The sequence below is a fragment of the Artemia sp. Qi Xiang Cuo genome, chromosome 14 (assembly GCF_049724085.1).
Source record: "Artemia sp. Qi Xiang Cuo chromosome 14, ASM4972408v1, whole genome shotgun sequence".
Lineage (NCBI taxonomy): Eukaryota > Metazoa > Arthropoda > Branchiopoda > Anostraca > Artemiidae > Artemia > Artemia sp. Qi Xiang Cuo.
The window spans coordinates 556,212-572,298 of record NC_142807.1 but is presented as its reverse complement, the minus strand read 5'-3'; the positions used below and the strand labels follow the sequence as shown (position 1 = coordinate 572,298).

General features: G+C 37.6%; 1 protein-coding gene across 3 annotated transcripts in view; it reads right to left on the bottom strand.

Annotated features, from left to right (window-relative positions):
• LOC148944029 (inactive tyrosine-protein kinase Dnt-like) overlaps positions 1-12,949 on the bottom strand; it is a 190,152-nt gene extending 177,203 nt beyond the window's left edge. For 2 of the 3 annotated variants that reach the window (XM_089100310.1, XM_089100308.1), the window contains exon 1: positions 12,828-12,949. In XM_089100310.1, the coding sequence (XP_088956436.1) occupies positions 12,828-12,927 (100 nt within the window). In that variant the 5' untranslated portion in view covers positions 12,928-12,949. The other variant, XM_089100309.1, reaches the window with a different exon arrangement.
• Positions 12,950-16,087: the final 3,138 nt, after the last annotated feature.

The window sequence follows — 16,087 nt, the reverse complement described above, 5'->3', positions numbered from 1 at the left end:
TCTCTGCAGGTAGCAAATTACTTAGTAATATGATACTTTTTAGACTGAGAGATGCTGTTGACAAAGTTTTAAGAGAAGAGCAGTGCGGTTTTAGAAAAGGTAGAGGATGTGTCGACCAAATTTTCACTCTTAGGCTAATAATTGAGAAGTGCCTGAGTTTTCAAACACCTTTGATCCTCAGTTTTATAGATTATGAGCAAGCGTCCGATAGTGACTAAGTCACTAAGGCTAGGAATAAGTGAAGATGAAAAGGTGACGTTGGGTAATGAAAAGATTGATCAGGTGGGCAGCTTCACTTACCTTGGTAGTATTATTAGTAAAGATGGTGGGAGCAGTGAAGATATTAAAAATAGAATAGCCAAGGCTCAGGGTGTTTTTTCACAGTTAAAAAAAGTCTGGAAGAATAGGAAGATAAGTCTGCAAACCAAGATTAGAATATTAGAAACTACAGTGATGACGGTGGTCAAATATGGCTCTGAAGTATGGGCGCTCCGAAAAGCGGATGAAGATTTGCTAGACGTTTTCCAGAGAAATTGCTTAAGGATTGTTCTGGGTACCCGGCTGACTGACCGTATTTCAAACAATAGGCTATACGAAAAATGTGGTTTAATACCGCTCTCTAGGGCTATAATGAAAGAAAGGTAGAGGTGGTTAGCGCACATTGTGCGGATGAAGGATGACAGATTGTCAAAGATTGTTCTTTTCGGCCAACCGTCAAGGGCTAAACGGAAAGCAGGTCGTCCCCGTCTGGGGTGGGAGGAGGTCATAAAGAAAGATTTAAAGGAAATGGGACCGTCGTGGGCGGTTGTAAAAAGGGAGGCTTTGAATAGATTGGGGTGGAGGAGGAGCGTGCGTAGCTGTGTTGGCCTCAGGCGGCTTGGTGCTGCGGTGAGTTGTTAGTAGGAGTAGTAGTAGTAGTTAATGTTACCTATCGAAAACTACGAGCCTGCAAAAATTTACCAGATTTTCAAAAAAGGGGGATATATCCCTAAAAAGTCAAGCGATTTTAATGAAAATAGAAACATCAGAATCAGCGCACCAGAGAACCCTACTCTAAAGGTCTCAAGCCCCTAGCTACAAAAATGTGGACTTTTTGCAAGAAGAAAGGTCGCAGATGCGTCTTTGTTTTTTTCCAGGGGTGGTCGTATCGAACCAATGGTCCTAGAAGATCGGGTGGCCTCAAACGGTTTAGGTGGTGCAGTGAGTTGTTGTTAACAATAGTAGTAATAATAGACAGATGTGGCTAGAGCATAAAACCGTTAGTAGGTTAAGATATTACCTAAGCAGGGACAAAAACTTTCGGCAGATAGGTTCATCACTTGCATTTTACGATTACGATTACCTGATATTATCAAATTGGAACTATTGCTATAACCTACTGGTGCATTATATGGTCACTTCTAAAAAGTCAACTTTGGTTAATAATAATGAAATAAAATAAAATAGGATGAATATATAATGGTTAAGAAACACAAATTTGGGCTAACAAGAGACGCAAGGGACGCACCTAACAAGGGACGTAGCCCAACCTGGGAACATTTTCCCAGGAAAGTTACTTAGGCCCGGATATCTTGAGAACTTTTAAGGATACTGCCGAACTAAAACTACTGTCAGTAAGTCTATTCGTTTTTACATAGAATTGCGCCATATTTTGTTTAATTTAATGATTTTTTGTGTTAAAAAAAAGAAAGAGTGGGTAATTTTGATTTATTTTTCAAGGTCTGGAAGTGTTGTCTGGTGCTACAACTGGACGACTGAAGCGGAGCTGGGAGCTAACTAGACAGATAGCTATATTGTCGAGGATGACTGTAACCAATTTTCTAAGGAAAAAGTTTAGTTTCTAAATTTTTTTTAATTTTTTTACTAAAATCTGTCTTTTTCAGGTTGTAAAGTGCTCAATCAAGGGACATGATCGTAAGAAGAAAGTAGGTGGACAAGGATGCCATAGAGCGTGCTTTAGCCGCTGTTGACGACGGAATTTCTTATAGAGAAGCTGGTGATAAATTTGGCATCCCAAAAACTGTCCTCTATAGAAATCATAGTGCAAGAAAAAAGGGTCATAAAATCTTAAAGATCGGAAGACCTCCCGAGATTGACGAGTTTCTAGAGGAAGATCTTGTGAAAAGCTTGGTGACATGGGGACAGATGGGCTATCCCACGACAGCTTTTGACTTGAGGTGTTTTGTGAATTATCACCTAGATCGCCAAGGAAGATCATCTGGCAGATTCAAGGACAATATTCCTGGCATACGGTGGGCGAAAAGATTTCTAGAAAGAAACAGTGGCGAACTGTCAGAGAGAATGGCCTCAAACTGACGAAAACTGTGGTGAACTTCAAGAGAGTCTTGTTTTTTATCTCAGAGAAATCAGGTTTGGTCATGAGGAGCCCTTGGGTTTGGCAGATGGAAACAATAACGAAGCAGGCCATGGCAGAAAAAAGGCTAACGGTGCCTGCTGGCCGGAGTGTCAGAGGAAGGGATACTGGCACAACTGGGGAACAGTCTATTGAAGAATCAGACTCCGAGTGCTCAATGCCGGTAGACAAACCAGTCGATCTCCCATCTAACACACAGTCACGTTCTGCCAAAGAGAAGAAAATGGCTAATCCTGGAAAAAAGAAAACTGGTGTGTGTGGTCAGAAAATCAGCCAAACAAGCTTGGCGGAAATCAGAAAAAAAGTTATAAAGACAAGAACTTCAAGCAAAGAAAGTGATGACGACCTAGTGACCTATTTTAACAAAGACTGCAGCACCAGTGCTGAACTTGAGGATTACAATTTGCAAGGCTTAAGTTCTACTGACTCGGGTACAGAACCAGAAGTTTACAGAGAAGAACCAGAAAGAGACGCCAATTTGACTATTGGATCCTGGGTTATAGTGAGCTTCCAGGACCCCAGTGACACTAGGAAGAACAAAAGCCAGAATCTTTACATTGGGAGAGTAAATGAAGTGGAGCATGGGAAAGTCACAGCCGAATTTGTAAGGAAGACCACCTTGCCTTACTTTGCATTCCCGGCAGAGGAGGACAAGGCCATATTCAGAAAGTCTGAAATTACAAAATTTCTCCAGCCCCCCAGAGTTGACTCATAGAGGGGCTCTGAAGTTCCAAGATATTGGAAGTTTTCCAATTAACTACATCAGTGCTTAAGATAATTTATGTGATTCAAAGTGCATTTAACTGATTTTTTTTTTAAGTTGTTTTGGAAGAAACTTGAAGTTGTTTTGGAAGAACCTCGTAGTCTAAAAGTATAGTCTAAAAGCAATAGTGCCATATTGCTCATGTAAATGAAAAGAAACCTTTTTTAAAGCATATTGAGTGTCCATTGATAATTTGAACAGCAAAAACAAGGTCTAACAATGTGATTCAAGTTACTGTCCCTAGATTGGAAACAGGGCTCAATAAAGGGACACCTCTTATAAAAAAAAATTGATATGATAAAAAAATCGCGGATTCTGCTCTAGTTTTCCTCTCATTGAGATGTATTCAATGGCATAAGTTTCATTGTTCTACAATGAACAGTTGACGAGAAATTAACAAAAAACACAAAAAAAGTGTCCCTTTTATCGTGGTTTTACGGTACGTTCTTCATATTATTTTAAGAAGTTACGTTACGTTACTTCATATTGTTTACATTCTGATATTCTTCTAGTCTCCAGCATGAGTCGAATTTTGGTTTGGCAGTTGGGGATCCCGTTGCCTGAAGAAAAAAAATGGGTATTGGTGTTGGCGAATAGTGGGTTTACTCCTGTTTCGAGTAAAGGTTTAAAGTGTCGTTTCTCTAGCAGGCAGAATTATGTTTAATATAAATAAAATGAACCTTGCGAAGAAAAACAGTTTAATTCTAACAGATATTGTGATAAAATGTTCGTTCTTTTTACAGGCTTAAAGTAGCCCATACGGAACGAATAAAAAATTAATCGAATTTGCATACGAGTCGAAACCTCACAACTAAATGGTTGTTCTTTTTAATGACTTTGAAGTTTATAACACAGTACTTTTCTAAACCAATCGATTTTTACGAAGAGGGGGGGGTGTTTATAATCTCCAGAACCAAGACAAAATATGACTGTGCTTACCAAAATACGTCAAAGACGAAAAAATGAAAATAAACAGTTCTGTGAACGTGCTTGTAGGAATATAATCTCTCTTTAGTCAAAGAATAACAAAATTAAGATCTGTTAGACTGTATCTTTGACCTTAGATCCTCCTCTGCCTCAAGAGACACCTAGGACGTGCACAAAAAGCCTCCCATCTTCACGGTATCTTACTGTCGCCATATCTCCAGCCAAGTCAAATATTCAGTGTGTAATTTTGCGAGAGAATAAATTTTCCCTCGAAAGCTACAAATGAGTAATCCAACCCCAAGACACAAGCACAAATAGGGACTTCGGAACAATCAATCTGAAAATTTCGATGCCTTTCTCCATAGTTTAAAGAACTGTTCATATATTCTAGGCCACCACTATTTCAAGAGATTTTCGAATCTAACCCCATTCACTAAATACCTATTAGACCCCTTGTCCCACTGAAATTTAAGTTATTTTTAAAACAAAACCAACTTTATAAATTTGAGAATGTTGGAACGTGCTCCTCTTTTTGCTAAAATCGCACTCCGCTCAGGAATGTTCACCTTTTTTAACACCATAAACATTTTTACAGAGAGAAGGAGCACTAACAAGTCTTGCTGCACGTAAGGCTCCCAAAATCATTCATACTAAAAAAAAGGTTCTTGAGCACTTTATTGTACCCACCGCTATATATTAGCTGCGTTTTTTTTCGAAGTTCCGTGTTTCATGGTTCATGTTCCAAGTTTCATGTTCTAGCCCAAAAACGCAGTTTTTGTCGCTTTTGTGTTCTCTGTCCATGTTCCTGGTTGAACGTCTAAAAACGCATTTTAGGAAAAGTGGCAAAATATTCAAAACTGTGGAAACATGTTGAAAAATTCTGAGCTTTTTACTTGCCTGTTTTCTTGTACACATGTGTTTCACCTTGGCCTCTATTCAAAAACGCATATTCAGTAGGATCTATGTCCATTTTCTTCCCTTCCATCTTATCCTTTCTTTTGTCATCTACAGATAACTTTTTTCTATCTGGATAGGGACCAATCGAACACGCAACACGCACAAAGAGCAAGTTCCAAGTTTGAGGAAACAGACAGTCGAACAGGCAACATGATGTTTCGTGTTTCGCAAAAAAACGAAGTTTTGTTAAAACATGATGTTACGTGTTTTGTCAAAAACGCAAAAATGGCAAAACACGATTAAACCACGGAACCAACCACCCAAAAAAAACGCCACTATTGTATAAGGTACTACTAATGGATACCCGTCAAACGGGTATTTGCAATAGAGAAATGAGATGCAAAAGGTGTTTTCCATACCATTTACAATATTTAAACTGTTTTTTTTTGGGGGTTTGGGGGGGGGGGGAAGGTACCTAGGTTAGGTTATGTATTTAATATATGCTATGCTTTACCCCCCCCCACCCCTAATGTGCAAATATATGGCCCACATTTGTTTCTAAACTATTATATATTCATCCTATTTTATTATATTTCATTGACATTAATCAAACTTGACTTCTTTCGTGGGTACCATAAAATGCACAAGTGCCAAAAAAAAATTGTTGTTTCAAGTCAGATCCTTCATCAGCAAAATTGCACACTGAGTCACCTTGTGTATCCCAAACCCATAAACCTAAACTGAAAAAGTAGAATGTGGGTTTTACAGAATACACCTAGATAAGTGAGGGGGATTTTGAACCCCCCCGTAACCCCCTCCAAAATGTTGAAACTGTCATGATTTTCTCTTATATTGGCCACATAATTCAACTGATATTCTGCTCATTTTTTTTTTTTTTTTTTTTTTTTTTTTTTTGTTGCAAACTTAGACCACTTCCCTTGTAAATTTCAATAGAAGTCTATATACACAAAGAACAAATATTTCTAATTCCCCGTGACCTTTGCCTACTAGGAATATTCTCAGAGATTCTATCTCAAACCATGACAAGCAACATGGAGTAAATGAAAAAGTTTTGCTAATATTAGAGCCTGAAGAATAATGAATCGTTTGATTACATGTATTTCCCATATAGTTAGCCCTCCTATGTCACTTTCCTCAAGGCCCCCTCTCAAAAAAAACATCTTGCGTACAGCCGCAATCCTATGATTCGTGCTATTGCAAAAGTCTAAAATAATAACACTTTAATAGCCAATTTCGGGTAAACAATCTTCAGACATAGAGTAAGAATTCCACAGCATAACAAGCACCTGAAAGTTCAAATCTCAACGAATAGCAAGTTCAAATTCCAAAAGTAGAGAAACTGCAAATATCCACCCGTAAAAAGAACTGGTGCCCGTTTGACAAGACAACCATTTGGGTGTGATTAATAGCTCACCCTTTGTTATCTACCCATTTGACAGGCTGTCTACCCCCTGTTTCTCTGCCAGATTTACGATACCCTTTAAAGGAGCTTCGTTCGTGTGTTTGAGTATTTATTGCCTCCTGGGTTCTGCTGTGTGTGAATTGCTTAAAATGTGATGATTCTTTCCATTGTCATTGAATCCAACAACTTTCCTAGGAATTATAGAAAAAGCAATTCATGCAGGTTGCAATTAGAGATCTTTGACAATGGTGTTGCATCATTGAAAAACTCTCCTAGGGATTGCTCATACATTTTAGTAGGCTAAGCGTTTGGATACTAAAGCCTATTGACAGCCATGTGCGTACCAATCTGTGTTATGGAAGAAGGGATCTAATTATTTACAGTCATAATGACTTTACACTCGCTTTGCATGACTTTTCTAGGAAGCTAAGGAGAGGGGCACTATCCTTTAAATCGCTCTACCGACCCTACAACAAAATTTAATATGTTCACCTTAAAAACCTTTTAAAAGACTGGCTATCTTGAAAAGTGGTACTTGCGTATTATATGGTACACACTCGAGAAGTGAACTTTGATGAATGCTAATGAAACAAAACAAAATATGATAAGAATGCAATATTCTAGTAACACAATTATGAAAGCTACAACAAAGAATTATGGTAGGGGGGCCGCACAAAACGGATTATATTAAATACCTAACCAAAATACCCACTAAATACTTAATTAAAATATAGCTACAACGTAGTTTTCCACAGACCCGAAGCTAATTGTCTCGTATAAAGACCATGAAAACCGGTTTTGGTCTCATCTTCACGATCCAAATTATCGAGTGTGTACCATATAATACGGAATTACCAAAAAAGTTTCCGAGGGCACCCTTAGTCACCTAAGTCCTCACTTCTGATATTCCGTAAAACTGAACCTTACAGTCAATACTGTCAAGATCTTGCCATTCCTATGGCAAGTAACATTCCTATGGACGTAACTAGGAATATTCCTCCGGTGGCAACCAGCAATTTAAGGGAGAAGGAGGAATCACCTTTATCAGCTTCAAACCCACATTTGAGAATTTTGTATAGAAAGCGTTACCTCCCACCTCCTTCCTCCCCTTTAGCTACACAAATGGAGACTCCAAACATGACAACCTTGTGTCCTTACCGAATAAATACCAAATGGCAAATTTTCTCGAGAATCGGAAAAAATTTGACTCTCTTCTGAAAGAAAATCATTTTTTAAATTCTAATTTTCTTTTTAATTTTTGAAAATCCCATAGAAATACTATATCCTTTGTATCTGATTGGTCGGATTATCAGCTCCGTAGCTATGAGAATATTCAAATTCTGCATACTCCGACCGTAAGATCTGACTTTGAATCTGTTAGTTGTATGTCATTTTTTTTTTTTTTTTTTTTTTTTTTTTTTTTTTTTTTACCCTTCCTGATTTGGCACGAGAATAGTACTCGTTTGGTACCTTCTAAAGACTTGTAAAAGCTATTTTAGTCTCCGCTTGATTTCTGACCATTGGTTGCTGGTCTTTTTTTTTTTTTGAAGGGTCAGAATGAATTCTTGTAAACTGCGTAAATCTTTTCCTCTTTCTCTTTCTTCCTATCCCCTTTTCTTTCTCTCTCTTTTTTCTTATATTTTTACTATTTATGAGTTAGTATATTTGTTTCATAATTTTCAATTACAAGTAGCCTATATTTTTTGTTGGGAATCCAGCCTATATATTTAATCCAACCTATTATTGGCAAATAAAAGAGCTAAAAATCATCTCAAAATCATTATTAAACATAATTTCAAGGGAATGGTATCATCCCAACAGGAGACAGAGCATAAAATGTCTTTGGGGATGAAATGATCCCTACGGCCCCTAGGGGAAGGGCCGCAAGTTATGAAGAATAGTATTTGTTGCTGGGAAGTATACAGACATTTTTCAGGGGGGGGGGTTCTGGGCATAGATTTTATACCAGGTCAATTTTCCATTGAGATGAAAGTTTCTGTGAGTGAGCTCCCCAGGGGAAATTTTACACGGGGGAATATGCCAGAATCCATATACGAAATTCGTTTATTTGTCTTACTCGCTCGCTGATGACCCCATTTTACATGTTGAGATGCTCAGGGGGATTGTCCGGGGAAAGTTTTCAGCAGAGTTGGAACTCTCTGGAGTTTTTTTTTACGCAGGGGGGGGGGGGGTCCACGGGAAATTCTGTTACTTGTTTAGTAACCGATAAACACGCGAGAAGTGAAGTTTCGTAATGGATAAAAATATAATAGTTTATGATCCTAATTGGGCTATATATTTGCACATTAGGGGGGGGGGGGGGTAAAGTATAGCATATATTAAATACGTAACCTAACCAAGGTACCTTTTTTCGTTCCTTTAACCCCAAAAAACGTAAGTTTAAATCTTTGTCACGGAGTGAGCAATATCTCAGAAGCCAGCAGAAACCTGTTTTTCATTAGGACCCATGCCATTCTATATTCGGTACTTCTCGCGTGTTTATCGGTTACTGAACAAGTACCGAAATTGTCTACGCATGAATTATCCCCAGCAGAAATTATCCACGGGGAAATTTTCCGCGGGGAGAAACTGTCCATTGTGGGCGGGGGGGATTTCCGCAAATAATTTTCCACACAGGTGGGGGGGGGGGGAAGATTCAACTATGACCTGAAAACGATCAGAAATTAAATAAAAAACACGTATTTTCTCAAATGAAAGTACAGTAAGAAGTATTTTCCCGGCGAAATTGTCCGCAAGAACTTTTCTGTCGCAACATGGATGAAATTGTTCGGGGGCAATTTTCCGGGGGAAGGATTTTACGCTGTAGGGACTTTCTACGGAGGAATTAGGGGGGGGGGGTATTTTCCACGGAGGGAAAGTTTGATTTCCTGGGATTATTTGAAAAAAACTTTCAGAAATCAACATGGGCACCTATAAGCCGAATTTTAGGGGGGGGGCTACCTGGTCTAATCGGCACTTCCAATGCTGCATAATAGAAATCTCAAAACCAAATATGATAGGCAGCCCAATGCCCTAGGGGGATTTAAGTTTTTTTCATAGAAAGGGTGGTCGTATAAACTTCGGAGGGGGCTCATTTGATTGGTAATCAGAAGTTCTACTGGCCTTTCTAACAGCCAAAATCGATTGGAGGTTAACGACCATCCCCCTACACCAATCATTCCTCCAAACACATCCAATCAGCATTTTTAAGATAGCCATGTTGTTCGGCGTAGTTGAAAGGTCCAGAAATTATGTCTTTGAGGATGAACCCCCCTAGCCCTCAGGGCAAGGTTTGTAAATTACGACCTGGGGCTGGGGGCATATAAGGTTTTAATAGAAATAGTGGTCGTATAAACTTCGGTGATGGCTCATTGGATAGGTAATCAGAAGTTATAGTGCTCTTTTTAAGAGTCAAAGTGATCAGAAAGCAACCCCCCCCCACACACACACAAAGGCGTCGTAATTTCCCAAAACACGTCTGAATTTAAGATTTTTAAACATTTTAAGATGGCCATTTGTTGTCGAAGAAACTTCGAAAAGGGCTCATTCAGTAAGAAATTGAAAGGGCAAGTTCCCTCTTTAATAGTCAAAAGTAATAGGAAGGCAATCATCCTCCCACGCCCATCATTTCCCCAAACCCTTCCAATCAAAATTTTTAGATAATTATTTTGTTTGACGTAGTTTAAAAGTCCAGAAATTATGTTTTTGAGGATGAGAACCCCCCACAGTCCTAGAGCAAGGGTTGTAAGCTGTGCCTCGAGGGCATATAAGGTTTTTATGGAAACGGTGGTCGTATAAACTTCTGAGAAAGATCATTAGATAACAAATCGGAAGTTTAAGTGCCATTTTTTTAAGAGTCAAATTTATCGGAGGGCAGCTATACCCCCCTCCCCCATATCATATTTTTCCCAAATGCATCCGATTGAAAGTTTGAGATAGCCATTTGTTCAAAAATAGGCCAATGGTCTCATAACTCGGCCTTTGGGGTTGACACCCCCCCCCCCCCAGAGTATGGGGTTAAGAGGGGGCTGGTGCCTTCTTCCCCCCCTTATGAGCGCCAATGGAAATCAAATAAAAAACAAGCTTTTTCTATTGAAAGTAAGGAGCAACATTAAAACTTATAATGAAGAGAAATTAATCCGTATATTAGGGGCGCTCCCCCTCCTCAATACCCCCGCTCTTCACGCTAAAGTTCGATCTTTTATCCCATTTCTTTAAGAACAATCCCTTAAACACAGGAAAAAAAGTAAAAAAAAATCCAACATTGTATATGTCAAAAGTATTCAAGCTAATCATATCCTTATTAAGATTAAATAAAAAAAAAACAAGTTTTGTTAACTGAAAGTAAGGAGCGACATTAAAACTTAAAACTAACAGAAATTATTCCGTATATGAAATGGGCTGTCTCCTCCTCAACACCTCGCTCTTTACGCTAAAGTTTTTTTTTTATTGTTTTAAAAAATAGAGTTGTGAGAAAGAGTCTAACTTTAGCGTAAAGAGCATGGCGTTGAGGAGGGGACAGCCCTTTTCATATACGAAATAATTTCTGTTCGTTTTAAGTTTTAATGTCGCTCCTTACTTTCAGTTAAAAAAACTTTTTTTTTATTTAATTTTTTAACGTTTTTAAATTAATACAGGATTTGATTTTGGCTCACCCTACATGAATAATTAAAACAAAATTTGCGTATTAATTTTACTTTTATTTGGTTAAATGGCTTCCTCGAAAGTTGTTTCATTTTATTTACGAAGCTTTTATTAGTAATAAATATACATAACTTACGAATTAACTTACGTAACGCACTTCTATATTAATATATTTTAATACGTATATTAGGGGGTTCGCCCCCTAGTCAATACCTCACTCTTTACGCTAAAGTTGAAATTTTGTTCCATTTCTTTAAAAATGACCCCTTAATCACAAAGGCTGCTAATTACAATAAATAGCTCTGATGAAAGTACTAAGAAATATTTGGCATAAAGAGCTAGGTAATTGACTAGGGAGCGAACCTAGATCATATACGTAATAAATTCTTTTCGTTTTAAGTTTTGATGTTGCTCCTTACTTTCTGTTGAAAAACTTGTTTTTTTTATATAGTTAATTTCTGGTCGTTTTTTAAAATAATGCTGGGAAATCTGGCACCCCCTTCATAGCAATGTCTTTTCCCCCATGGAAAAATCCTCCCACGTAACCCCCCACCCCCCCCCACAACCAGAAAAAATACCTCCTGAAAATGTATGTATACGTCCCAAAAACCACTGCAATAAGTTAACATTGGGAAAAGTTCTTAACTTTAGGCCCATCCCCTGGGGACTATGGGGGATTAAGGCATCCTAATAGACATAGATATTATATTTTTGATGATGCTGAACAAAATGGCTATCTTAAAATTTTGATTGGGTGACTTTGGGAAAACACGAGCGAGGGAGGGGGCCTAGTTGCCCTACATTTTTTGGTTACTTAAAAAGGGCAATAAAACTTTTAATTTCCGTTCGAGTGAGCCATCGCATTATATTATAGGACCACTGGGTCAATACGATAACCCCTGGAAAAAAAATATAAATAAAAATAAACAAGCATCCGTGATCTTTCTTCTGGCAAATAATACAAAATTTCACATTTTTGCAGATAGGAGCTTGAAACCTCTAGAGTAGGGTTCTCTGATACGCTGAATCTGATGGTGTGATTTTCATTAAGGTCCTATATCTTTTAGGGGATGTTTCCCCTTTTTTCAAAAATCAGGCAAATTTTCACAGGCGCGTAACTTTTGATGGGTAGGACAAAACTTCATGAAACTTATATATTTGAAGTTAGCATAAAAATCTGATTCTTTTGGTGTATCTATTGGTTTCAAAATTCCGCTTTTTAGAGTTTCGGTTACTATTGAGCCGGGTTGCTCCTTACTTACACTTCGTTACCACCAACTGTTTGAAAATGTAGACAAATTCAATGGTGAAACAATCCAAAATTTTACCACCACGCCTATATAGGCTATACCAATTCAGGGTATTTTTTTTGTACATTGGGGGAGGGGGTAAATTTTATTTCTGATGTAAATGAGAGGTAAGTTTAAACTACCCCCCCCCTAATGTGCAAATATATACCCTGAATTGGTATATATAGGGGTGGGAATAAAATTCATTTCCGACAAAATGATTATTAGCCTATATTTGGAAAGAGCATAAAAAAAGGCGGTAAAGTTCTACCAAATCATATTATTGAGTTAGGACAAAAGTGAATATACCATTCGATGCCTTTTTTATGCTGATTATGAATATAATAATCATTTCTATCGGAAATGAATTTCAGCCCCCTCCCTATATATGTCAATTCAGGGTTAGGTATATATAGGGAAGCTCTACCCTACTCACACCTTTAATAGAAAATCTTGACTGGTGACCAGGCTTCCTTTCCATGCCAGATTAACGTACAAGAAATGACTCACCCCACAATTTTTTAACCTCAGATGAAGGCAAATATAAATTAAAGCTTCCATAGCAAAAGCAAGCAAAACTTCCAATGAATGATATCACTTTCAGCCACATTCCAAATGCAGCAATCACACTCTTTGACGAAGGTGAAATGACAACTGTTTTAAATATGTTTTAAGAAGCACGAAGCCGTAATAATTCCCGGGAGCGCATAGGCGGAGCCAAAGGAGAGGCTATGGAATAAGTGATCACCACTGCTGGAAATTTCCTAGCTGGTAACTTCTACCTTTTTCCCAACAAAAATGTTAGCCCATTTGAGATATGGCGAGCTCAAGGCTAATAGATTTTATGTGATCTAATATTTTATGCAATTAATAGTGAAACAGCAAACTTCATTAATAGGAGAAAAATTTTGCGAGGCTAATCAATGCTTAAAAATAAGGGTGATGTCCTTTTTAAGTACAAACAGATTGGAGCGCAGCTAGCCCCCCCCCCCCTGTCACAACTCCTTTTTCTACAATATCGCTCGATCAAAATTTTGAGATAGCCATATTGTTCAGCATTGCTGAAAGGTCTAATAACTATTTCCTTTGACGATAACATGACCCCCATCCCCGCACAGGCTCTGAGTGAAAGGGCTGTAAACTGTGAAATTTATCCATTATTTACGAATATTATTTTTTATTAAAAACTATGCATACATCTTTTTTGGGAGGGAGGGGTAATTTTCTGCTTGGGAGGATTTACCAGGATGAAAATTTTGCGTAGGGAGGGCAGTTTTCAGGGGGAGCCTTTCAGGGGAAATTTTACACTGGGGGAAGTCACCACAATTCCGCTAGAAATTCTTTTTATTGGTCTACTTAGTCGTTACCGACTAAATTTATCATGTGGAGATGTTCTGGGGGGAATTTTCAGCGGGGTTGGGGTCGTATGGAGGCGTTTTCCATGGGGTATTTTTCAGCGGGAGAACATCTTTACGGGGAATTTTCCATGAGAGCTAATTTCCACTGTGAGTGGGGAAATTTCCGGGAAAATTTTTTAGCGGAAGGGGTACATCCGACGTGATTTGAAAAAGGATCAGAAATTAAAGTCTTTTTCAAATGAAAATATACTAAGGAGAATCTTTCAGAGGGAATCGTCCGCAAGAAATTTCTCTTAGGGGTTTTCAGCGAGGATGGAGTTGTCCATGGGAGGGTATTTTACATGGGAGAGATTTTTTCATGGAGAGAAGCTGGAATTCTCGGCAATATTTGAAAAATGATGAGAAATTAAACGAAAAAACAAGCTTTTTCAGCTGAAAACAAGGAGCAACATTTAAACTTAAAATGATCAGAAATTATTCCATTTATGAGAGGGATTGCCCCTCCCCAATCTCGATCGTAACGCTAAAATTGGAATTGTTGTCCTAATCTTTTAAGTACGACTCCTGAAAGACAAGCCCGTTTAATAAGAACAAGAAAGCTTTTTTTTTAAGTTCTAAGATACTTTAGCGCGAAGAGCGAAGCATTGAAGAGGGGGCAAACCCCTCATAAACGGGATAATTTCAGTTGGTTTTAAATTTCAATGCTGCTCCTTACTTTAAGTTGAAAAAATTCGTTTTTTTTATTTCATGAAAAATCAAGTGTATCGACTTATTTAAGCTTTAAATAAAAAAAATGTCTACATATACAATTTATCTTGTATGGACTAGACTGCGTGACTTCTTAGGAACGAATTCCCAGCCGTAGGCTACATCATTACTTTCTCTTCAACTGGGATGCTCAATATATAGTTTTTTGGATATTCATAAACCAATTGGTTATCTCAGAATTATCAATGAATAGCAACTTTAGCCCACTTTGGGAGTAACTCGCAGCTTAGTGCCACAAAATGACAGAAAACACCACTTTCCAGTTTTTCAATCTTTTTGGTTTTTGAAAAAGGGCACTAGAACTTTCAATTTTCGTTGGTATGAGTCATCTCTTGATCTTTTAGGACAATTAGTTCGATAGGATTACCCATGCGGATAAAAACACAAAAAAAGATAAACATGCCTCAGTGACCTTTCTTCTGGGAAAGAATACAAAATTCCACACTTTTGAAGATGAAAGCTCGAAACTTCTACATTAGGGTCCTCTGATATTCTGAAGCTGATGATGTAGTTTTTGTTAAGATCGCTTGACTTTTTGGTGGTGTTTTCTTCTTTTCGAAAATCCACAAAATTTTCTCAGACTCGTAAACCTAATCAATTTGATGTGCGTAATTGGAATCAGCATACAAAGGCAATTCTTTTCATGTACTAATTATAATATAAATTTTCATTTTAAAGCTTTGGTTACTTTGGGAGGAGTCACTCTTTACTTACAGTACGTTACAACGAACTTTTATTGAATGAAAATCCTTTCGCAATTCTGTCTAAAACAAGGTTCCAAGTCTTTTCCGTTCTACTAAGAATTTTGTACTGGGAGGGATATTCGGGGTGTTGCGATGAAACCAAGGGGCCACTTTCTGCTTCCAATAATAGAGACTAAAAATCCCTTCATGATTTAGCCTGAAAAAAAGTACAACACAACTGAACGTGCCTGAGAAGTTGGCGAGGAGATAGTATGAAGGTAACTTAGGGGTCAGAGACCCACCTCAATTTTGCAATCATACCGATTTAAAATCACTGTGGCACTAAGATTCAAATGAGATGCAAAAAAAACAAAATTTTGCAAAAAAAATGGTGATGAAATGGTTTTGGTGAGTGAGGGGGGAGGGGAGAGGGAAGTTTCAGCAGTTATGATCACACATATGTGAATCCAAATAATGCCCTTTAAACACAAATATTTGCATGGCATAAACTTAAGTTCCATACTATAAAACTCCACACAGCTCGCATATAACTCGACCTACTGCCACCACAACAGATACGGTCATTAAGCATACTGTTTTTCACCATTCTGTGACAGAAATATACAATTTTGGGCTCAAATTACCGAGAAACAAAGATTACAAGATAGGCAATACAATGTTGAAAAGTCTATAATGAGATCTATAATCTCTAATGACAAGTCGTCACGTAGAAATCGTTTTGTTCTTGTGCCTACAATGAAAATCAACATAAAATGGAGAATTACTGGCCAGATTTTGTCTCAAAATAATGAAAAGAAAAAAACGACAATATGTCTAATATCAGTTCGATCCTGAATCAAATGAGACTGAACGTAAATATATATATATATATATATATATATATATATATATATATATATATATATATATATATATATATATATATATATATATATATATA